At 35.6% G+C, this 25,964-nt stretch overlaps 1 protein-coding gene across 1 annotated transcript; it reads left to right on the forward strand.

Annotated features, from left to right (window-relative positions):
- The first annotated feature begins 445 nt into the window (after positions 1-445).
- On the forward strand, positions 446-25,177 carry LOC147412263 (15-cis-phytoene desaturase, chloroplastic/chromoplastic-like). Its single transcript, XM_086458362.1, is given in 16 exon segments — positions 446-654; positions 1,063-1,302; positions 1,392-1,524; positions 2,943-3,031; positions 8,213-8,270; positions 13,016-13,171; positions 15,316-15,464; positions 16,264-16,383; positions 17,050-17,263; positions 17,359-17,373; positions 17,376-17,460; positions 18,545-18,592; positions 19,028-19,073; positions 23,015-23,202; positions 24,242-24,404; positions 24,942-25,177. Coding segments are annotated over 15 exon segments (1,728 nt in total). The 5' UTR covers positions 446-654; positions 1,063-1,101; the 3' UTR covers positions 25,005-25,177.
- Positions 25,178-25,964: the final 787 nt, after the last annotated feature.

Raw genomic sequence — 25,964 nt, forward strand, 5'->3', positions numbered from 1 at the left:
TCTTGTCATCTCTCTCGCTCATCTCTGCAATCTATCGCCAGCGGTTGCCAGGGGCTGCAAGCTTGCCACCGATCAATCAATCAATAATCTCTCTCTCTCTCCGACCTGCTGCCAACCTACCATCGATTGATGGATCCTTCTCTCTCTCTCTCTCTCTCTACGATTGCGATTGCGATTTACGATCAAACCGTAAATGTCTTAGCAACCCATGGAATCGAACCGAACCAAACCGAATAAAGGTCAGTTTGGATTGGTTCGATTCTAGAATAATTCGGTTCGGTTTTGATTCTCATGTGATGGAACGATCTTGATTGATTCGATTCTAATTTTGCTCTAATCCGAACCAACCCAAACCAAGTTGCACCCCTAGTCTATAAGACCAAAATAATACCCCCGCATACAAAACGACAAGAAACGGTGGGGGGAATATTCTGAAAATGGCCAACCGTAATCCTAACGCTGGAAGCTGCCAAAGCCACTAACCCCACTACTATAAACCATTACCTATTTTACCTAAATAAATAAGATTCCTCTCGATCGATCGATCTTTGGTGTTCTCATTTTCATCAGAAATCAAATCTTTGGTTAGAAATATAATTTGTTGATTGGTGCTTTTCTTCTTCTTCTTCTTCTGCTGAAGAGTGAAGACACAAGGTAATTTACAACTGTGAAATTTAGTCTTTTCTGGGTATCCATTCCTGAATCCCCAATCCACTCTCCACTTCCACTTGTGTGGGAAACTCTGTTGACTTTCTGGGCAACAAAATCATTTTCTAGATTTTTCGAAATTGATGCCGCGTCTAGCTCAATTAATTGTACTGTATTTCCAAGTTTTTCGTTCATGATTTTATATTTGAATAGGAAAAACATATAATTTAATACCGAAATTAAAAAAATAATAATAATAATTTCTTCCTCTGTTCGATAAATTAGAAGAATTAGACAGCTGTGAGCATCTATCATACAAGTTGTGTTTCTTTCTACAGATTTTGATTTTGAATTACTATTGGAATATTTAAATAAAAACTGAATTTCCTTTATGGTTGCTAATTCTTATCGCAGTGAATGCTCTTGTGCTAAAACATATTTTTTAGACTGAAAATGGCTGTTATCGGATCTGTCTCTGCTGTGAATTTGATTGGGCAAACTAATATAAAAAACCTGTGGTGCTCACATTCCACCCCCAATCTACTAGCATTTGCAAGTAGTGATTCCATGGGCCATCAATTGAGGAAGAGGAGAAGGAGGAGGAATCCAAATTCAAATTCAATGAGAACAAGGAAGGATGTTGGCACTATGCAGGTTTTTTTTTGTTGTTGTTGAGAAAATTCTAATAATTAAACCATCAAAAGAATTAAACCATTTATTTTTGTTTAATTAATTTTATGCAGTTTGTTTGCATGGACTATCCAAGACCAGAACTCGAAAATACTGTTAATTTCTTAGAAGCTGCTTACTTATCTTCATCCTTTCAGACTTCTTCCCGTCCAGAGAAACCACTCAAAGTTGTAATTGCTGGCGCAGGTAAAATAAAAGTCCCTTATGTATTTTAAATAATATTTTTCTTCTCCTTAGTTTTAGTAATTTTTTATTGTTTTCTATATTAATGTTCCATTTATGTTTTTTTTTACTTGTTTTAGTTTATGTGATTCACGAGTCCTGATGCATTGCCTTTTAATTAGCTATATCTCTGCTACTTTTTTATTAGTTTTATTCTATATTTGGTTGATTAGTTGTAACACAAATTATATTGGAAAATATAGTGGAGTATATAAATAGAAAAGAGGGGGGAGATCATTAGAGGTAACTACACTCTGCAAGACAACTCAGCTCTTGTTACTCCTACCTTTTTTTAACTCATCCGCCCTATCGTTTGCGGACTTCAAACCAAGTGAAAACGAGATGTTCCTCATTGAGCCTGAATCTTAGGTTTCTTTGATCATGTAAGCGAACCTCTGAGGAAACTTTCATCCCTCACACCGATCTAATATCAGTTAAATACCCTTCAGTAGTGATCCTCCTAAAATCAAATCCTTTTTCCCCACTATTTTACCCCGATACCGCTAATTTTTTGGTGGCTGGATGTATCTGTAGGGACTAGTCCTACTTCAAAGGGGGTGGGGACACCCTCTTTCATAAAAAAAATCCTTTGAAATTTAAGGCCTTGAATAAGAGATAAAGCCTTGAAGTTTGGTAGAGATATAATCCCTTGGGATCCTATTACAAATCACCTACTCTAACTAACATACCCTTGTACAACGGGCTCCCACCAAATTGTTGATGCCATCAAAAGAAAAATAATCAGATATAATGCTTAGAAGTCGTAGTCCAATAATTAAAAAAAAGCCTTGATGTTGAGGATGATACGTTGCATCTCCTTCTCCTTGCTTTCTTAAATTTGCTCCTTTTTTTTGAAGTCCCCACTAAGTCATAGACCTCCAAACCATCATGTACCCCTCTAGAGGAAAAGGCATAGGTGAACCAACCACTGAGAAGCTATTGAACTTACTAACAAATATCCAAGTAATTGAAAAAGGAACGCCAGACTGAAAAGTCTAAATTACAGTGTAGAAAAAACAATCAATTGGCTTTCTGTTCGTCTTACACATGAAACAAAAAATTAATAATGATTCTTCTATGACTAATGAAATGATCAATGGTCTAGGATTTATCAAGGCATGCATTTTAGGAAAATAAGGCTACTTTAGAAGGGATTCTAGAACCCCATGCTAAAGTAAGAGGAAATATGAATGCAGGATAGGGGATCAAAGTTGAGTGGAAAGATCTAAGAAAAAGATCTCATTACTACTCCATGACCATAATTTTTAGAAAGAAATTATATCATAATATGAGCATTTACTAGGTGAAAATATCCAATCTGAGGTTCATTAGAGATTTCCAATCGCAATGTTGAAATACAAACTCCTCTCCACCTTTTGCAGGTTTGGCGGGTCTATCGACTGCAAAATATCTAGTAGATGCGGGGCACATGCCCATATTGTTGGAAGCCAGAGATGTTCTTGGTGGAAAGGTTTATCCACTTATATGTGATTATAAAAATAAAATTCAATGGATTTCCTATTTATCTGATTTTTAGTTGTCTTATTATATCTTTTTGTGTCTACATTCTCCTTATAAATGAATGGATTATAATAGTATCACAATTACTTTATCTTAAAGGAATATCTAGACAACTTTTATTTGTTTTAGTTAACCCGGGAAGGAAAAAAGGTTCTTGATTTGTTACTCTTGTGGCTTACGTACTTGTTGTATTGTTGAGTTCAGTGCATGAGAATTACTCGTGCACTTTCCAAGAATAACTTGTTATCCATGCAAGTCACAAACCTCCACAGGATGGAAATCATAACTGGAAATTGTAGTCACTACAAGTTGGAGTTTGAGCAATGCAATCTCTGATTCTGACACTCGAATCCGGTCTTTATCAACTCATCAAATGCAATGCTGATGAATCTTCCATTTCCAAATTTTAGTTGCAATTCAACTTTTAATATGCCTGTTGCTTACATTTCTTCAAAGATTATATAAATGTGGAATTTTTTTTTTTGCTCTTCTATGAATAAGATCACATAAGCACAAAATCAAAATTGGGGAAGAAATTCCATTTACATTCGGTTCCACCAATGATGTGCTTCAATTTTGACATAAAATTGCTCAAACTCCAACTGGAGGAATCGCATTGTCTTTTTCCCGCATCTTTTATTTGGGATGCTAAAGTCCCATTCAGAGTTTCTGTGTTTATTTGACTAGCGGTGTTGGGTAGACCGACTACTTTGGATTAGTTGATTGTAAGAGATTTTTAGACTCCAAATCGTTGCTTGTTTTGCTTGAGGGAAGGAGAAACGGCCAACCATATTTTTTTGCATTGTGCTTTAGAGTGTGAAGTTTGGCGTCATTTCCTCGCCCTCTTTGGGATTGCTAGGTGCCTTCCTGGGTCTGTTAAGGGGCTTTTTGGTTCTTGGTTGTGCTGAGGTTTCTCCTTTCGGGCTTCAAAACGTATCTTGTGGGGTCTTCTTTCTTTTGCTATTTATTGGGGTTTATGGGTGGAGAGGAACAAACGAATTTTCGAGGGGAAGGAGCTACAATTACATAATCTCGTCCTTTCTATCTTGGGTCTTCTGTCTTTTTTTGGGAAAGCAATTCAAGGGGAATTTTTTTTTGAAGATTTTGTTGTTCACTAGGATTTCATTTGTAACTTAGAGGCGAGTTGACCGCTCTTTCTTTTTTCTTTTCTTTATTTTGCTTCCTTTTGATAAGTTCTTGTAATTTTGGGGTCACATTGACCCCCTTTTTTTTTTTTCTTCAATAAAATTTAAATCCATAAAAAAAATTGACATAACAAAGAGGGTGCCATTCAAAATGTTCAAACCCAATTGGTAAATCTTTTTTGTTATATTTATTATTGAATTCTCATTTAAAAAAATTATATTTTTTGGTGGATGGTTTAGTGTATATCTAAAATTCATCATCATCAACTCAGTCATCAAAACCTTAGCCCAAAAATTTGGGGCCGGCTAAAGAAATCATGTTCCTCCATTCCATCCATAGTCATGTCTTTTGTTCATATCCACTCTCACTACCTCAATCCACTTTCCTTTATGTCTTCCTTCCCCTTTTTTAAAATCGCCAACTTGCACGTGCCTTCTAAATGGAGTTGTTATCGGCTTTGTTGAAATCTACTTTTCCTTAGTTTATCACTAATTGCTGTTACACATGCATGTTCACAAAACTCATATTTAATTTATTCTTCCTTATTTTTCCTATTCATCCATCATGGCATCCTCATCTCTGCTACGCTTCAATCTATGATTATGTTTCTTGATTGCCCTACATTTAGCTCTATATATTCGGTGTTATTTTCATTTTATCAAAATTTTCTCTTAGTTTGGTTGGGATGCGTTGGTCACATGGCACTCCAAAGGCACACTTCCATCTTAGCATCCAACTCTTATTCTATGGACAACATCCTCATCAATCTTTTCATCCTTATAGATAATAGAACCAAAACACTAGAATGACCGTTTCTAGGTATTTCCAAGCAATTGATATTTATGGGCCCTTCCTTAAAATGGGTGTCATTACTAAAGTTGCACCACATGTACTTGGCACTAGATGTACTAAGCCTAAAGCCTTTGGACTTCAAATTAGTTCTCTAGAGTTCTAGTTTTACGTCTCGTCGACTAAACTATCATAGTGTTATATGCAAATAACCAAGATCTGCTCCTTGGATCTGAATAGCTAGAATTGTAATTGGGAAATCAGTTGTCTCCTTTCCATTTCTTAGCACTCTAGTCATAATTATCTCACATCTATTTCTTTAAACTTATATGGTATTTGTATATTTCTTTGTTGTTGTTAGCATGCAACATAATTGGAGTATTAAGAAAAAACTAGAATATGAAATAATAATGTATGGTTATATGCAAAGAAAGTTGTTCATTTGATTTGATTCATTGATAAAATTTTGTAGCATGCGCAAAGAAATATATTGAAAAACATTATTAGTTAGTTCTTTGCAATAAATAGAAATAAGGGCAGTTGGGCTTAAAGACCCTTTGAGTATGAATAGAGCTTGAACTCTATGATAAATTTAAGAGGCAATAAGGCTCTTTGTTGGACAGTTTCTCATTATCCTTACTCAAAAGCTATTGGGAGGTGATTTTGCATACCTTGATTATTACTCCAATATTGTGTTTCTATGTACACAAAAAGCAAGGAGCAGAAGTCTGCACAAAATTCAGATTCATGAGCTTGGTTGGAGTGTTTATAAGACTATCACTATTACAGTATGTAGGATCCAAATTTAATTATTCCTAGGGATTGACAAAATAGTTCTAGAGATGGGACAAGATTCCTCGAGATGCAAAATCTAACCTGATCTGAACAAAAGTCCAACCCGATTAAAACCTGATCCGACAAAGGTCCAACCTAAGTGACCAACCTTATATCCTTGTGATTGGTGGATCGGCCACTATTCTCTCTCCTCTAGAGATCAGCCCTCACACCCCTCTCACCCTATATGGTTCAGCCCTCACATTCTCTCTCTCTCATCCTCTATTGGGTTTGGTCCCTACTCTTTCTCATGGGTTCGGCCCTTTCTCTCCTCCTTGATTGGGCCTCTATTCTCTCTCATCTATTGGATTTGGACTTTATTCTCTTTCCTATCTTAATTGCTTTTATCTTCTCTTCCCACCCTTAAGGCATAGCAACTTGAAACATGGAATGAATCCTCTTCGCCAAAGTTTCCCATATGCTAGTATAAATAATTAAGTATATCTATGGAATATCAACCCTTGGTTACACAAGTAGTGACGTTGGTCAAGTAAACTTGAAATAATAATCTATGTTAAAGAAAACCATCCAAATGGAATCTTTAATGTAGTCGAAGGAAGCTTATCCCAATTCACCATAGCTTTGATACGATCATATAAACTTAGCCTAAAGGTACTGCAAGAGTATAACTTGATTGGTCAACTCGGAAAACATAGTCACTCTCAAGGTGGGACAATTATGTAACCAGAACCACTCCCATTATCAGTTCCAAGTACCAAGGGTAGTAGATCATTAATACCATTAAATCAATGCATCATAGACTTGTGAAGGAGCACTTACAGTTAAAACTTAATTCTCCTTATTCAATGCAATTGATTTATCTCTATAAAAGAGAAGAATTTTGCCTATTTTGGGGGATCGAGGCTAAAAACTTTCGACTTAACACAAAAATTTCTTCTTCATTATTAGTTATATTGCTCAATGGGGCAGCGAAGGGATATCACTCAGTTGTAGAGTGTCACCTTGACATGGTTGAAGTCATCAATTCGAGCTTAATTATCCTAAATCCAATGTGAGTTTTTTTTATTTTGACTTGCTCCCCCACCGTGATCGGATGAGAATGAATAGGAGGCTTGTGGGATTGACGTGCATTTGTTTCTTTGCTCTACAACTCACAAGTTACTAACTTGATCATTGGAGGCCTTTTGTTAGGCATCACATCGGTGTCTCTGAAGGTTAAGTAGTCTGAGAAGAAGACTAAAGATAGTATAGTTCATCAGAGAAGATGACCATAACTGTTACAGTTCATTGGAAAAGGAGACATTATTAGCGGGGTCAATGACTAGATAGCCACGGTAAGATGGAAGGCCCATTAATAGAATGGAATGAATACGCGATGCTGGGAGTTGGTTCTAAGTGCCATCACTCCGGAGACAGCGACAGCAGCTTTGGTAAGCCCAACTTACCCAAGCAAGAGCACCTGCATTTGTTCCCAAGTCCACAGAGGCAGGTTGACAACTTTCTGAGCAATGCCAAGGTCAGATAGTGCCCACAAAGTAGATTCTAGAACCTGGTTGGTTTTACCTTCAATTATTTTACTAGAGAGGAGCATTTGGCTGGGAGAAAATTTTTGGATGGTGTTTTAGTTTCTAATGAATGTGTAGTAAAAAGCATTATACATTTTAGAGATAGTTTGTAAGATTGGTATGGAAAATGCTACGGATAATAGTAATGGATGTTTTTGGACTAGATTTTAGGGAGATTTCAGTGGAAGGAATTGATTTAGAAATATATCTCTTTTGCTCCCATCTTCATATTGGTGAAAGGGACCCCGACTTGCTATTTTTGAAGTGCTAGGGCTCCTTGGCAAGGTGATTCTTATCCTCTTTTGTCTTTATAGTGGTGGTAGAATCTATAGGGAGAATGAAACCTAAGGCTGTGGAGAGAAGAGTCTTGGAAGTTTTTGCAGTCTGTAGTATAAGGGGATGAAATTCTCACTTGTAGGCTATTCACCATAATACTTTTAGTGGGATACTTGAAATGAGTGTTTTGTTTTTGTTTGTTTTTTTCCAGAAATTTCTGGTTGAGTATTAGTTTAGCAAATAGCATAGTATTTGGTGTTGGAGAGGCGAATGTTTTGGAGTTGCTTGCCATATCTTGGGGTATGTTTTAGAGTCCTTTTTGTCAATTTGCCTTGATTTCCTCGTAGGGTGCATTTACTAGTTTAGAGATATTTAGGATTTGTAGATAGATTTGGTAAAAGGTTGGCTTATTGGAAATCCCCATTACTATTGTATTTTCTTCCAGATTGATTTGTGAAGGTAATTATACAAAAAATTCAGCTTCCATATTTGCATTTTCTTTGAAAGATCAAAAGTGTATTATCTTTGAGTCATGTACATGGCCCCCCTTTATCGTATAGGTGGCTGCATGGAAGGACGACGATGGAGACTGGTATGAGACAGGCCTACATATATTTTGTAAGTTTCTTAAACTATTTTTAATTTGTAAACTGAAAATTTCTTTCATCATCCATTGTTTAGTAAAAACTTCATATTGAATGCCTTTTTCTATTCACTTGTTTCTCTTTTGTTAAGTTACATAAGTCGTCATAATTTGATAAACAACCAAATAGAATATGGAGTAAAGATCAACAACTTTCTGCTACACATTGACACAAATATTTGAAGAGCTTGACGAAGGAAAACAATTATTTCCTATGTGAATTGAGAATAATAATGTCACATCCACTACGTATAGCTCAATAAGCAAAACTCTTGCTTAAGTGTAAACTTTTAAACACTATTCACTTGTTAAATATGTATAAATAATTAATCATTATCCAACTAATTGGAACACGAGCAATGTTCTATGCCTGCTTATATGAATGTGCTCAGATACTTATAATATGTCAAAGTAAGATGATATACGTATCTAAGTAAGGTGTATCATCTCTACTAATGAATGAATATTGTATGTAATTTTTATTAGTGAATATTATTATTAAGCATAATTTACAAGTCCTCTCAAAGCAGTTTATATTTTTTATTGTTTTATAAATTGAATCTATATTCTTAGGATAAATTTTCAATCACGAAAGTAGGTTAAAGAGACTTCCTTTGCATCGTAAGAAGGTAAAATTTAAAGTGGGGAAGGGGGAACGAGTTAGATTCCTGTGAGGATTGATTGTGTGGGGTATGAGGACTGAGCGTTGAAGTTATAATTCCCGGAGTTGTTTGAGGTTTCCTTGAAAAAGGGAGAGTAATATCTTCATTTTTTCGCAGAGACGGCGAGAGGGTTAGTTGGGATTTTGGCCTCAGACCTCCTTTCAATGATTGGGAAATGGAAAGTATAGTGAGATTTATAGATAGTGTAGATGCCCCGCCGATTGATCATAATGTGGAGGATAGATGCATTGGGAGGTTTCAAGGAACGGTAATTTCACCATGCGCTCTATTTACTCACTTGGTGCTCAAGGAAGTGAGTTATGTTTCCCTCATACCATGATTTGGAGGGCGAACGTCCCCTCTATGGTGCCAATGTTTATGTGGCTTGCTATGCTTGGGAAGTTGTCGGCCATTGACCTTTTGAGAAAGAGAGGATTCTACTTCACAAATTTTTGTTGCTTATGGGGGGGGGGGGGTCAGTAAATCATTCTCTTACATTGTACTTTTGCCTGCAAGATTTGGAGTCACTTTCTAGAGTTGTTTGGATTGGTGGGTGTATTATTTCTTTGTTGAAGGCTTTGGTGGAAAGTTAATTGGATTGGGGAAGATATTTCATTAAATCTAAACGCACTTGCAGTGTGTTGGAGCATTTGGAGGGAGAAGAATCAACGTGTGTTCTATGGTACAAAAAAGGATGCACAAGATGTGGTGGTGGAGGTCTTAGCTTTGTTATTTTTTTGGTGCAAAAGATTTAAAGAGTTTGAGGGTATTTTTTATGACTTCCTTGTAAGGTGGGAGAGGATTTGTAAGCTAGACTTGGGATAAAGTTCTTTTGCTTTTTTTGGTCTTCTGGGTGGTTTGTTCGCCCCTTTGGTAGGTTTTTATTTTCTTCTCTTTCGGTTAGTCTCTTCAACCTCTGTTAATGAAATTATCTTTACCTATCAAAAAACATTTGTCAATTTCTTTTGTTTATAAAAATATTCCAACTAAATTTCTTCTATTTTCGAAAGATCTCCGCGACACCCTTTTTAATCCTATACTTATCAAAGAGAAATATTTCCAACTAAATCTTGCAACACTATATGGAAAAACTTATTATTTCGGTCAAAATTTGTTGTTCTCCGAAATATTTCATAAAATGATCATTGATTTTCATTTAAATATATATACAAAAAATGGTCGGTTGAATTTGGTGTTGAGGCTCATGGAAATGGAAGTATTTTTGTATATTCTTAGAATATGAGGAAATTTGATACTGTTGTTCACTGCAGTTTTACTTTTGCTATTTGTGGACTTGATTTTTTCTCTTGGTTTTTAATTTTTATTTTTCAATATTGTCTAGAATAAATTATACTTTTTTTATGATAAAACAAAGAAAACTCATGCAATGATTTGAATGAAGGAACGTGAATGAAAGAATTCTCATTTCATGTTATCAATGAAACAACTCTCTATGCCTCTTTTCTCCAAAGTAATAAAAAAAAAATTTTGATCAATAAAGATAATTTTATTAAGAGAAAGGAAAAGGGGGGTCGAGCGGACCACCCCAAAAACAAAGCAGGAGAAAAGCAATACAAACAAAGGAAAGCAACAAAACTCTCACGACAACGAACAAATCCTATCCCATCTAACAATGAAATCTTCAAAGAAGACCCCCGAAAAGACCTTATAAAGTTTTCTCCAAGAAAACAAGAGCTCCAAAATAGACATAACTAAACCCGCCAACGTAAAATCTTTTCCTTCGAAAATGCACCGGTTTCGATGAGTCCAAATACCCCAGCAAATTGCGAAAGGAACCAAGAACCACAGTATCCGTTTAGAAGAAAAGAAAGAACCACCCCATGTCAACCAGGACTCCAAGGCCAGCTTAACCGAGCTAGAAAAACATCCCTCTATACCAAACAAAAATAAAAAAATGCGACCACAAGTGGTGAGCCACCCGACAATGGATTAATAAGTGATCCACCGATTCTGCTTGAGATTTGCACATACAACACTGATTTGACGAAATAAAACCCCTCTTAATAAACTGATCCATAGTTGCGAGTCTCCCTAAGGCCGCCATCCAAATAAAAGTCGAGATCTTCGGAGGGATCTTATCACCTTAGATGAAAGAATGAGGAAAAGACGATGCTATGCTAGGAGCAATACCATCATACAAAGACTTGACTGTAAAATTACCATCCCTAGTACCTCCCTACACTCTCTAATCTTCTGAAGAGCTCTCCGTGCAACTATTCTCCACCAAAGTAATTAATCTCTCAAGAATATCCACCTCCCAGTCATTAAAAGATCTTCTAAACCCAAAATCCCAATTTATCACCCCATTTTCAAGACTTTTGAAGCACGAAATAACTTGATTCTTTTTTAACGACAAAGTAAAGAGACTCGGAAAACAATCCTTGATAGGACCATTCCCACACCACCAATCCTCCCAGAATCTCACCTTGCTCCCCCTCCCCACCTTGCATTTCACACCTTTCCTAAGATACGAGAGTCTTCTTAGAATACCTTTCCACACCCCACACCCCGATGCACTAGTAGCCGGACCACTCCCCCACCCATTAACGTTCACCCCATATTTATCCACAATTACTTTCCTCCACAGATTCTCTCCCTCCTCCCCAAACCTCCAAAGCCACTTCCCTAGCAATGCCGAATTCATGTAACTAAAATTGCGAAAACCCAACCCCCATTCTTCCTAAGCAAGCATAACTTACTCCAACTCACCCAATGATGTTTTTTAGAGCCCTCATTACCATTCCACAGAAAATCCCGGCATATTATGTGTTATTTCCAAACTTACGTTGGGTGTCATGTACATAACTCCTGCAAACATGACCCATTAGCACATGATTATCATAATCTATGCCTTATCTCAAGTATTCATCTGTGATATATAGTATCAAACAAATATGAGTCGATCTTATTGGTTTAAAAAGCATGTGAGGCATAACCCTTGAGGCAATTTCTTTGGAACTCCATGTGCCTTACTAAGAAAGGGTAAAGCTTGTGAGGTATACCCCTCATTTGCCAAGGTTTTGTAAATGGCAGATAGCGTACGCCTTCTACACCTTTTTCAATGCCCTATGTCGGAGATTTATACCTTGCATATGCTTGTGCTGGTTGGTTATAGTAGCTTAAAGGTTAAGTTTTATTTTCTATATTTTATTTCTCCCCCAACCCCTAATTAAATAATGGCAAACTATTCTTGATCAAGTGACATCAACATATCTTCCCCCAAATCAAATGGATTAATGTTAGAGCCCACGCTTTGAAGCTTAATGCCTTACGCCACAGATGCTCGGAAATTGGTGGAAAGTGGGGAAACAACTATTCATTTCTCAAAATCCACGATATAAGCACAAACAAGTATATCCTGATTTGATATCCTCATACCATGATTTATCTTTTTAATTTTTTAAGGTATTTTTTTTTTCTATTTTCTAAGCATGCCAAGCAAAATTGCAAAGTTTTTTTTTTTAACCATGTGACTTCTTATTATATGCTAGTTATACATTTTTGTTGGCCAGACAAACAACTAAATTGTGCGGAGCTAAAAAATATCTTGTATTATAATATGAAATGTTAAAAAATCATAATGTAGATGTATCCATGAAGTATTCGGTATTGGTATCAGTATTGTATCATGTGAATATGGGGCACGTTAATGTGGGTAGCGGGAGCCAACCATAGCCTCATGTTTTGGGCCACCAAAGCGACTCGCGGATGCTTCAACTTTGAAACATATTGGTGAATATATAAGTAACAATATTTGAAAGGCAATAACATTGAAGATCCTTACTTTGATATCTTAAAAACTTTTTCTAAAAATGCCCCATCAATGTGCCCTTGGAACATTTTCATTGGATTTCTAAACAACTCTTTTTTTCTTGAAACATACCATTGTGCACCAATCTCAATAATTTTTCTGTTCAAGAGGCCTATTTGACATGTTTATTTATTCTTGTAAATAACTTCCTAATATCTCGTTTATGGATTTGCTTTTGATAAATTTAATCCCTTGCTAAATGAAAGTTTCTTTTCTTGGCTTGAAGTTGGAGCTTACCCAAACGTGCAGAATTTGTTTGGAGAACTTGGTATCAATGATCGGTTGCAATGGAAGGAACACTCTATGATTTTTGCAATGCCAAGCAAACCAGGACAGTTCAGCCGATTTGATTTCCCTGATGTCCTTCCTGCACCCTTAAATGGTATGCAATTTACTAACCCCTTTGGGAATCATTAACATGTGCTCCCTGATTTTCTACTTTTAGGTAAGTTAGGGTTTCATTTTGAAACCAGATATGTGTATTTGGAGTTGGAGACAAATTTGAAAGTGGGTTAGTTTTTGTTAACTTCTGAACTGTTTGCAAATCATGGGGGGAATCAGAATCATATGCTTATCCATTGTTGTTTTGCAAAATTGGTCTAGGCTCATTTTCTGTCATTATTTTAAATTTATTGGTGTTTTACACGTTCCATTTATCCCTATATCAAAGCTAACAGATAAAAGCACCATCTTATATGAAAAAAATCCTTTTGCCCTTAACCCCACTTACCATCTGTTGGAGAATTCAGATAGCACAGAGAAGTAGGGTCTTTGAAAGGAATGAGCATACCCTTCACAAGGTCCTCCTGTCCATAATTGGGTTTTTATTCTGTTAGACCAAAGTATTCAAGAATTTTGAGGGGTTCTTTTTTTGAGGATTTTTCATTTCAGTGGGATTTATTAAGTTCATCTTGAAGGCTTTGTATCTTGCTAATCTCTTTGTATCTGCTGGCTTTCTGCTGTTTGATAGGTGGGCATCTAGGCCTCCTATCTTTTTTAACATTTTTAATAAAAAAATTACCTATAAAAAAAAAAGTTTCTTAAAACACATAATCTCTTATGTCAGTTTTCAAAGGGTCATACTGCTAAGTCTTGAAAGCTATTGACTATTTTCAGTTTATATGTGCACAATTTTTACAAAGATTAGTTCACAATTGGTTATTTCTCATGAATCCATGGTAATAATCAATGTTGGCACTCCCTAAGAAAGCACCCTCCCAATGCACCAGGCAGCTTTAATTTCTTGCAGGCTTGTGCTTTTTCTAGTATCATCTACAACGTTATGTGGTTCCACCATAACCATTTTTAAACTTCTGTAACTTGGGACATAGATGTGTTTTGGGACATAGCTGATGGTGCCAAAACAAGAATGCTGCCAACTCATTATGCAGATGCATTGTTTAATTCATGTGATTCATGTTTGACATTTGTTTTTAGTTCATTAAGAGTATGATCTAAAAGAAATATATTCAGATAGGTTGTTATATACAAAAGTACTTCTGAAAAAAAAATACACCGTACTTTTTTCGGGCAGGTAAGCTAGACTTGAACCCACAGCCTCATAATTGCATGGCAATATGTCAACAAAAGTACTTCCAAAAAAAAAAATACACCATACTATTCTAGTTATATGCCTCCCCTCCACTTTTGATGAATATTTGAGATACCATCTCCCCCTGTGTTTTCAAATTCATGATGTATGACTTGACCTCGATCTTCTCTAAGAGACTAATCAAAATGAACTAAGTGTTCTTTTCGTCAACCTCTAGCAAAAAAAAACCCTTGATTTTTCTCCTCCAAGACCATCATATGAACATCTAGGGTACAATTTTTTTCCCTCATCTTTACACTTGAGATTCTCTCCCTTCTCCTTTAGACGTTAAGAACAAGAGAGGATTTGGGGAGAGAAATTACAGATTTCTAGATAAGTATCGACATGAAGAAGTGTGATATATTTGGTAAAAAGAGTTGTAAGAGTCATTTTATAACCAAAAACATTTTTTTCACTAAAACGCTGATTTTTTATGAATGTATTAGGAACATTACAACAAGTTGAGTGTTTCATTCCGTTTTGATGAATGTTCAGTTTTTCCCTTGAATCAAAATAGTCATTCGAAAAGAAATTTTAAACCTTGGTTATCATATTACTAGTCGTTTCAATAATGCTTCTAATGCAAAGGGTAGGGTACTTTTAAGTTTGTTGCCGTTTTCTGTTTGCTGGTTTATTTTGATAGAGAAGAACAAAATTACTTTTAAGGGGAAGGAAGAGATTTAGCGTGATAATATTTTGGCTGTGAATGGTCACTTGTAATTCTGAACTAAGATACATCATGAGTTCAGAGGATTTTGTTGTTGTTTTTTTATTTTTTAATTAGATTGACAGTTTAGTTTCCAATTATAGGTCAGGTTTGTTTGTTTTGTTAGCTTCACTTGCAGGATACCTCAACCTACTGGCTGGTTCTCTGTATCCTGTCCTACTTTGATACAGAATTTTGTACTTACAAAAAAAAGCAAAAAATGTGGCAGGAATCTGGGCCATCTTAAAGAACAATGAAATGCTGACTTGGCCAGAGAAAGTGCGGTTTGCCATTGGACTGTTGCCAGCGATAGTTGGTGGTCAGGCTTATGTTGAGGCTCAAGAAGGTTTAACTGTTAAAGAGTGGATGAGAAAGCAGGTACTGTAGTTAAGTTTGTGCAACCTGCTTTATTAGAGGCTTGTACCTGGAATAAGCACATATGTTATTGCGGCAATAACAGTAGATCTAACACACACAAGCAAAGAATTGACATTTCACAAAGTGCTCTGTAAGTCAAATGGCCACTAGACAGCTTGCCAGTAGTGGTGCCATCTCCACATCGAAGGTCTAATATCATGATCATTATCTTTCATTATCTACAATACCTTATTCATGATGTTTAAGGTCGTGTATGCCATCCAACATCCCAGATGCTTTCCTTTTGCACTTTACCGTTGTTTGTTTCTCGTATGATGAAGTATGAATGATGTTCTGATAAAAAGGCATGTACAAACAAGTAGGATATTCTTTTTTTGTGAGATGCTGGTGCATGTAAGAAAATTAAGCAGAGATGAGACAGATTCCAACTCTAGCATCAAGTTGGCAGTCTCTCTGAGTACATCTTTTATGTATGCCTCCAGTCCAGAGTTGACATAACTGACAGAAAAATTCACTATTGTTCAAGCAAGTGGAAACCAAATGACTGATCAATCAATGCAGTGGTTTCTGCGTAGCACTTATATTATGCATTCTCCAATGGAATTAAATGTAAATTATTTGCACCTATAAAGTGGTATTTCTTTCCTTGACCTGTTTTATTTAATTATTTTATTAAATATATGATTTTTATCCTAGATTAACTTTAATTTTGCTAAAGAATTCAAATTTGTTCACGTAACCATGATTGTGACTTTCTTATTATTTGTGGGGGTTGGGGATGGGGATATTAATATTTCAGGCTGTACCTGATCGAGTAACTAACGAGGTGTTTATCGCCATGTCAAAAGCACTAAATTTCATTAACCCAGACGAGCTCTCGATGCAGTGCATTTTGATTGCTTTGAACCGATTCCTTCAGGTTCGACTTTTTCTATGTTATGCTGGAAATATTATAGCTTATACAAGACTGAACTCAAAGTTCATTTGGATATGCCTCAGGAAAGCATTGATGGTGCAAGATCAGACCATGCAATCAATGAACTTTGAATATTTTTCTATCTTTAGTGGTGCTCTAAGCCTAAGCAGAGAAACAAGATTTGAAAAAAAAAAATGCAATTTTTTTTATGAACTGTGGAACACTTATCTTAGTTCCTTCCTTAAAAAAAAGAATTCATTAAACAATTGTAAAATAAATAAAATTGAAGTACTTTTTTTTTGTAACCATTAAGTTGTTATCAATATGACTCAATTGATTTGACTAAAAAATTTCCTAGTACTGATTCTATTTTTTATTTATCATTATTTGATTCTGGACCATATGCCCAAGTATCACTCTATAACTTACTTTTTACACCCTTTTTGGAAATGCTGGAGCCTGGGGTCATATGGTTCAGAAAACCAACCTTTTGTTAGTTCATTTTTATACTCTGCTTGCTGTTTCTTTCCCTAAAATACTTTTTGTATAGACCTGGATGCTTGAGTTGAAGCTTTCCTGGAACATGAGTCTCAAATTTGTACTGAAAAAAAGATTGTTCATAGATCATGAAATTAGCTGATTCGGCAATTATATATATGTCATCAACAGGAAAAGCATGGTTCCAAGATGGCCTTCTTAGATGGTAATCCTCCTGAGAGACTGTGCCTGCCTATCGTCGAGCACATTCAGTCACTTGGTGGTGAAGTCCGACTCAATTCACGGATTCAAAAGATCAATCTGAATAATGATGGAACTGTGAAGTATTTTGTACTTAATAATGGGGATGTAATAGAAGGAGATGCTTATGTAATTGCCACTCCAGGCATGCTTCTGATATTTTGTTTATATGAAGCTAACTTTTCCTTTCTTTTTTAACCTTAGCCCCCTAATATTTCTAATATGCTCTATTTCCATCAGTGGATATCTTGAAGCTTCTTTACCCGAGAATTGGAAAGAGATTCCGTACTTCAAGAGATTGGAGAAACTAGTTGGTGTTCCGGTGATAAATATTCATATATGGTTAGTTTTGGTCTTTCTGTATTCTTCTAATGTTTATCTGGAAAATTCTAGAGCCTTTGCTTTAGGACTTGAAATGGTACGGGTTATATCTGAAATCCGAGTGATCCGAATCTGAATTTAGTGGATTTGGTTTCATCAAGTATATCTGAATTAAAATATGGTTCGGATATGGGTTGATGTCCCTTGACCCGAGTCGGATCTTAGTTGAATACGGATCCATCCCTATATCCATCAAGATCCGAATGATATATTACTTGGAAAGTTGTATTTTTATATTTTTTAAGTCATCTTTCATCAACCAACAACGGTTGGGTGTAGTGGTCAAGGCCTCTCTTTAAAATGGAGAGGTCTTGAGTTAAAGTCACATTTTAGCTATTTTATTTGAAATAACCTTAAACGGTTTGACATTATCCGACCAACCCAAATCAATTAATTCTGTTGGATCGAATCCAGATATGTTTTAATGAAAGTAAAATGGTTTGGATATGGTCGTAGTTAGTATCATCCAAGTCGGATTCGGATATGAATCCGGATAAAAAAAATTGGATATGGATATGGACACACTCATTTCCGCCCCGAACCTGACCCCTTTTAAGCCCTACTTTGCTATGATTCAGGCTTTTTTAGAGGTTTAACTGTGTTGGAGGGATTTTGATCCTAGGTTCATGGTATCACCATACATACTTTTTTTTCCTTTTGAAAGTCTTTGGACTCCATCTGTACATGTCATGGACTGTGTAGTACTATGACTAGACATTCAATCTATCACATTATTGAGAACAGTCTAAAAAATTATAGAAAATACTAAATTTCTGATGCAACCATTTTTCTTTATTCTAATTTTTGTGTGTTCTTACGTATTCGTCTATATTTTCTTATTCTTTCTAATCCAAACATTAACAGTGTATTTTCTTTTATGTATTGAATTCAATCTGAGATACATAAAACATTTTATGTAATTGTGTATTTTCTACTGTTTAGAAAATACATATACCAATATTGAAATTTAGTCCTTAGTGGCCAGTGTGTTTTTTTTTCAACTACTCAGTCACACATGTTACTTATGCCTGAATTTCTTATGCAGGTTTGACAGGAAATTGAAGAACACATATGACCATCTACTTTTCAGCAGGTCTTGCTTACATTTTCTTAACAGAGAAATACAATATCGTCGTTTGAATAATTTGTTATTCTAATAATTTCTGATCTAGAATTTTTATTTTTACCAGCTTATAGTTTTATAAGTGGTTTTGTGCATCTTATTTTATCATAAAACCCTGTTCAAAGTATTGCATCTTGTAATTTCAAGTGTTTCAAAAACAAAAACAAAAAACTTGTTCTTTCAATGGTACTTGATTCATGAGGAATGATCCTGTAAGCGTTGGTGATCTCCCAATTGGGAGACCCAACATGTGGTGTGTCCGAGCATACTGCATGTGTTCCATATGCTTGACGTATATTGGGGCCGAGAGATTTTCTTCATTTTAGCTTGTATTCCTTCTAGTTTAGTGGTTGTTCATAATTGTCCTTTATTTATGTAATAATAAATGCTGTAATTTTCTTGCAGAAGTCCTCTCTTGAGTGTATACGCTGACATGTCCTTAACATGTAAGGTAAGTATTTATTTAAATTATATCTAAAACCGAGGTGCCTGAAACAGAGGTGCCAAGTTAGCTAAGTTGGTAAGATGTGTGTTGTTCCCACATCCTAGGTTCAAACCCCCTTGAACCCAACTTCATCTTGCTAACCACTTACCCTTTACTTATAATTTATATATATAGGGGAGCGATCGGAGGCCCTAAATAGAGCCAAACATCGTGCCAAATATTTTTCAAAACATGGGTTAGAAGTTTTGGAATGGGCTGATTTTTTGTGAGGATGATCTCTATGATGAAGAGATCATCCTCACCAAAAATCAGCTCATTCCGAAACTTCTAACCCTAATTTACAAGTTGAAGAATCATGGACCGTCCAATTTTTGTAAACCACTTTTGATGAATGGGCTGATTTTTGGTGAGGATGATCTCCTCGTCATAGAGATCATCCTCTCAAAAAATCAGCCCATTCCGAAACTTTTAACCCATACATTGAAAAAATGTTTGGCTCTCTTTAGGGCCTCCGAACGCCACCCATACATATATAGATGAGGTTAGGTTCTGTTGACACAAGATCTTGACTGTGTAAACGCAAAATCCAATGGTTGAAAATTATTCTCGAGATATGTATTGTTGAGATATGCATAAAATCTCAACTGTTGGATTTTGTGTTTACACAGTCAAGATCTTGTGTCAACTTGAGTCAACGGAAACCTACTCATACATATATATATATATATATATATAGGGAGCGGTTCGGCAGCCCTAAAGTTTGCCAAACATTTTTTGTAAATCACTTTTGATGGGGTTAGAAGTTTTGGAATAGGCTGATTTTTTGTGAGGATGATCTCTACGGTGAAAAGATCATCCTCACCAAAAATCAGCTCATTTTGAAACTTCTAACCCTAGTTTACAAGTTGAAGAATCGTGGACCGTCCAATTTTTGTAAATCACTTTTGATGGGGTTAGAAGTTTTGGAATAGGCTGATTTTTGGTGAGGATGATCTCCTCATCATAGAGATCATCCTCACAAAAAATCAGCTCATTCCAAAGCTTCTAACCCATGTTTTGAAAAATGTTTGGCACAATGTTTGGCAAACTTTAGGGCTGCTGAACCGCCCCCATATATATATATATATAAACTGCAAACTTCAGCATGTGCTCTTTCAGCTGATCTTTGAATGTTTGCCTCAGTGCTAAAGTGACAGAAACTTAATAATAGTACGGGATGCATGCATTGTGGACCCTTCTAGTTGTTGGATATTGTTTTTAATAGTATCCTTTTTAAGAGGTACATTGTCCCCCCCCCCCCGCACCAAAAAGAAAAAGGTTCATTGTCTTTTGAAACCTTTACATTTTCTTCTTAATTCCTTCATTTCGTTTGGTAAACGTAGGACAATCCTTGGTCATACACCTAGTGTAACTGGAAACTCCTTTATCTCATCATCAATTGTTTCCACACTAGCTACCACTCCATCATACATGTTCATAATAATGTCTGCATATTTGTTTGGGGTTCATTTTCCTAATACCTACCAAACTAACTATTGCAGGACTTCATTTTGTGTTACTTATAAAGCAATAAAGGCAATATGAATATTCTTATTATCTTCTTGAAGCTTATCCATTAATTTTCTTAAGTGGATAATTTCAATAATTGATTTCCCATTCTCCCTAATATGAAGCCAAATTGTTTATTTGAAATCATCATTCTTGCTTCATCATCACTCTTGACCTTAATTTCATAGTGTGGAAATCTATCAAACAATGTGGAAATCAGTACATTAAGAAACTGATAGAAGTACCATGTAATGATAGAAATGTTGAGGAAGTTTTCATTTGAAGTATATGAAATGATAAAACATACACGAAAATTCACATAAGTCATAAAACTATAATAAACAGCCATATGAATTATGGAAATGTAGATTCGTAACATTTTATTGCACGTTGAGATAAGTATCTAACCTAAAACAACTACACGCTTCTTGGAAATAAGAATGATAATAACATATAACTACAAATACTTTAATATGGACACTTTGTTAAATGAACAAACCATACGTACTATATTATCTCATTATTATAATTTATAAAAAATTGCATTCTTACAATATCATATATATTTTTTTATCTTTTAAATATGTGTGAATAAGTTACTAATATATCTAATTGGTCAGAATATTTTGGTCGGATTTTACTATTCATCAAAGTGTTTCCACCGAATTCTTACATCTTTATACCTAACATTTAATTATTTCGGTCAAAATTTATTATGTATCAAAATATTTTGCGAAATGAATAGTGTTTTCCACTGAAATATATACATAAAGATACTGTCGGTTAAATTTTGCATTGAACCTTGTGGAAATGGAAATATTTTGGAATATTTCGTGGAAATGGAAGATCCGAAATAAAAAATAGTGGTATTTGCTAGCAACAACATAATGAAGGCAGTCAATCAATATAGATTGATCCAAAATCTGATTTAAGTCCAATTGTTGAGTTTAGTCCCACATTGGACACTCATTGCCTTGTCTCTCTCCTTATAAACTCCTGGGCCTCTCCACTCATTGCTAATTGGTTTTGAGTTGGACCCCAAATTTATCATGGTATCAGAGCGGGCCTCTCTCTCCTCCACGTCACCTAGTTCATATCTCCAAGTGCTTTGGCTCAATCCGACTCATACGTGCGGGGGCGTGTTGAGTTTAGTCCCACATCGGACACTCATTGCTTTGTCTCTCTTCTTATAAGCTCCTAGGCCTCTCCACTCATTGCTAATTGGTTTTGAGTTGAACCCCGAAATTTATCAGAAATGTGTCAAAATTTAATACTATAAGTGTGACTAATAAGTTTTATCCCACAATAATTAGTGCAATGCTGTAAATCTTTTTGTTTTTCTCGATATGTACTATGGTACTTCTTCATTTATTTGGCCTGTTTTTTGGGTCTCCAAAATCTTTTTGAACAACTTGGATGACCAGCAGTTTCCAAATCCTCTCATACCCTTACAAACCTCTATCTAAATCCCATCTGGGTTGATCCCTCTAGGATCAGTGTTTTCCTTCTGGATGTATGGTCCCCGTGTGATCTTCCTTTAATAGATTTTGAAAGTAGCCCCCTTATTGGTATCTCCTTGCCGTTTACCAAGACTATTTGGTCTTCACTCTTAAATGTATCCAACTTTGTATGGTCTTTAATCTCTCTCTCCATTTTTGCAAGGTTGTAAACATTTTTTAATTCTATCGTGTACCAAACTTACCATAAAATTCATCATCAGCACTAAGTTGTCTTATGCCCTTCTTTGCCTCACGTTAGCAATTTCATATTTTCAGGACTTTCTTCATTACCAATTCATTGCCAAATCTTGTACCCTTAACCTTTTTTTTTTTTTTTTTCTAATAGCCTTTCAGGCCTCATCACTTGGTGGCGGAGCCACCAAGTTTATTTTTATGATCGATCTTCATTCTGGGATTACAAAAATGTTTTTTATTATTCCTTTTAGTAGTTGATCACTTTCTTTCACATCACTGTACCCTCTGCATTTAAATGTCATCTACAATTATTTCTCTTTTTATATTTCACGGACTTATCCTTGGGTGCTTTTTTCCCCCAGTTTGCATATCTTAATGCAAACATCCATAACCACTTAACCTATGCTGCATGGTTAAACTCTTCCCTAGATAAGTTAAAATCATCTCATAGTAAATATTTCTTCATTCTTTGGTACCTTTGGGAGCTTAAATCCTATGCATATATTTTTTCTTTGTCCTGGCAGCTTAGGTATAAATTAGTAAATGCTTTATCTTTACTTACCCTTCTTAATATGCTCAAATCACCTTTCTATGACTGCACGTGCCCCGAGATTGGTCAGGTGCTCGAAGAGGCCTGGATACCTTGGTTTCCAACAACAAAAAAATCACCTTTCTATTCACGATTCTAGTTTTTTTTTCCTGCAGGAATATTATGATCCAAACCGCTCAATGCTGGAGTTGGTTTTTGCACCTGCAGAAGATTGGATTACACGCAGTGACTCAGAAATTATTGAAGCTACCATGAAGGAGCTTGCAAAACTTTTCCCTGATGAAATCGCTGCGGATCAGAGCAAAGCCAAAATTTTGAAGTACCATGTCGTTAAAACACCACGGTTAGATTTGAATTCACCATTAAGAACTGTTCAGGTTTGAACTGAAGCAAGGAAATTGTGTTAATATTAGTTGAACAACAATTCCTTTCATCCGGATATCTCGTTTTGAACCTGGAAATCCTAAAGGACACCATCAATCAGGACCAGGTTGGTGAACAGGTGCATGATGTATTTGGTAATAATCAGGAACAGGAAGTTTCTATTTTCAAAAATGCTAACTCACGTGTGTAAATGAGCATCCTTCCAAATAGATGACATTACCATTCCTGCACATGTGCACCCTCATCAATGGGCATGGATACGGGTCTTCTATTAGAAATGTTCAAACCCTCGAATACTAGCATCCTAGGATGTGGCTATGTATAGTTAGTAGTTCAATTTTTCAAAAATATCGTATATTAATTTACTAAAAGTTCTCAAAATCTGATCCTTTTATTTATCTTTTTGTAATGTATTTGATTATAGATGAACTATAAGATGCCTAAATGCTGATACCAATAAAGACACTGGAACAAGATACGTTGATAGAATCTTCATTTCCCAAAATCCAGAACACTGATACGGTTACTTTATCCCATTCAAAAAGTTTTTACCATGCTTTAGTTTTTAACTCTTTTTTTATTCTTTTTTCTTCTTTTTTTTCTCTTTTTTGTAATCACATCATTAACACATATAATGAAACTTCTGATATATATATATAAAAAGATAGCAGTATTTTTTTTTAACTATATTTTCTTTGACAAAACAAGAAGTGGACTTGAGAAAATAACTACAACAAGAATATAGTGGTAAAGAAGTCCTCAAATCCTTGGGATAAAGACTTTGATGATGATGACAATTAGTGGCATAGAAGTGTCCATGCAGTTCTGTGTCGGCACATGCAAGTATCTGAGTATCGTAGGATGAGTCATTCCCAACACCAATCTCATACCCATACCTACGAAGAACTGGGATAATACAAATGACCTTGCGTTTATGCAGGATATTGGTAACATAATTTGCCAACTAATTACAACTATTTTATGTGCTTCTGTTTCAGGTCAGTCTATAAAAATGTTCCTAATTGTGAACAGTGTCGTCCTGTACAAAGATCTCCCATAGAAGGGTTCTATTTGGCTGGTGACTACACAAAACAAAAGTATTTGGCTTCAATGGAAGGTGCTGTTTTGTCGGGGAAACTTTGTGCGCAAGCTATCGTGCAGGTAAACTAGGGACTTGGTTACTTTTACTATGCTGCTCATCCTTGAACTGATCTTGTTTCACTAAAGAAGTGCTAGAGACATGTCTAGTTGATGCTTTGACCAATTTCCAAAAACTTGATCTTTGTCTCTTTAACTTGGAAGAGTCATCTTTGTTTGCCTGGGAAAAAAGTACATCTGGCAAAATTTACATGGCTTTGCAGAGTGGAAATCGTTCTAGCTCAACAACTTTTTAGAGAATTAGATAATCTTTTTTTTCTTTCAGCCACATCCAAGCAAGCCTCCAAGTTGTGTTCTCTTGAAAAACAAACCATAGGTTGTCTTCTACTCTACTACTAGTCTCTGTCAGAAATGCTGTTCAATCTGATGGATTGGATTACACAATAAGTTGGTTTTTTTTATTAAATAGCCTTGAACTGCATGAGAAGCCCATAGTTCCCCACAATGCTCCCCTTTGAAATCAGTGCATGAACATGTGCAAATTGTTTACAAGTAATGCTGGCATACAATCCTCAACCATGAACTTATTAAAAAATGCAGGATTATGAGCTCCTCGTTGCTAGGGAACAAGGAAGCAGGCAAGCAGAGGCAACTGTTGCATAATCGAGTTGAAGGCAGAACTCTGATGAAGTTCCCCAGAGATGTCAAGGGGAAAGGACTTGCTGATCCATATTTTTTTTATAGTTGATGCCATGAAAGTGTCGAAAAAATGTATGGTTCCGTTAAAATGGAGATGTATATTTATTCATAATGATATGTTTCCTTAGGTTTATTCATGGTTGCTTGCCCTGCTTCTACTAGGACCTGCTACCCAAATAGCTGGGAACAGGCTAGCAACGAAATTGAATGCTTTGCTTTCAACAAAATAAGGATGAAAAACAATTAGGATTAGATCCCACTCTGAAAGAAATAAAACAATTTCCCTTCTCTGTAAATTGCAATAGGCTGACCATGCTGCATACATTGAACACACAAAATTTGTGCAGCTGTTCCAAGAAAATAAGAGGAAATCGGTAAAAGACACTTAAATGTTTTTGCTTCATGAGACCAGCAGCAATGTAGAAGCATTAATCCAATTTTTAGGAAGAAATTATTTGCCTGGAGAGGGCAAATTTTAAGGCACATTGGCACGCACAACTATATATATATATAGGAAAATGTTCAGTACCCTACTATTAGCCCTACGTGTTTTGTCCTACATGGGTTAGAAGTTTTAGAACGGGCTGATTTTTGGTGAGGATGATCTCTATGGTGAGAAGATCATCCTTACCAAAAATTGGCCCATTCCGAAACTTCTAGCCCCATGTTTACAAGTTGAAGAATTGTGACCGTCCATTTTTTGTAAATCATATTTGATGGGGTTAAGTTTCGGAATGGGCCGATTTATAGAGATCCTCCTCACCAAAAATCAGTCCGTTCCAAAACTTCTAACCCATGTAGGACAAAACATGTAAGGTAAATAGTAGGGTGCTGAACATTTTCCTATATATATATATATATATATATATATACATTCTAAAATTTCTAACCCCATATTTATGAGTTGAAGAATCATGAACCAAC

The sequence above is a fragment of the Akebia trifoliata genome, chromosome 1 (assembly GCF_017979445.1).
Source record: "Akebia trifoliata isolate Shusen 1 chromosome 1, ASM1797944v1, whole genome shotgun sequence".
NCBI classification, from domain to species: Eukaryota; Viridiplantae; Streptophyta; class Magnoliopsida; order Ranunculales; family Lardizabalaceae; genus Akebia; species Akebia trifoliata.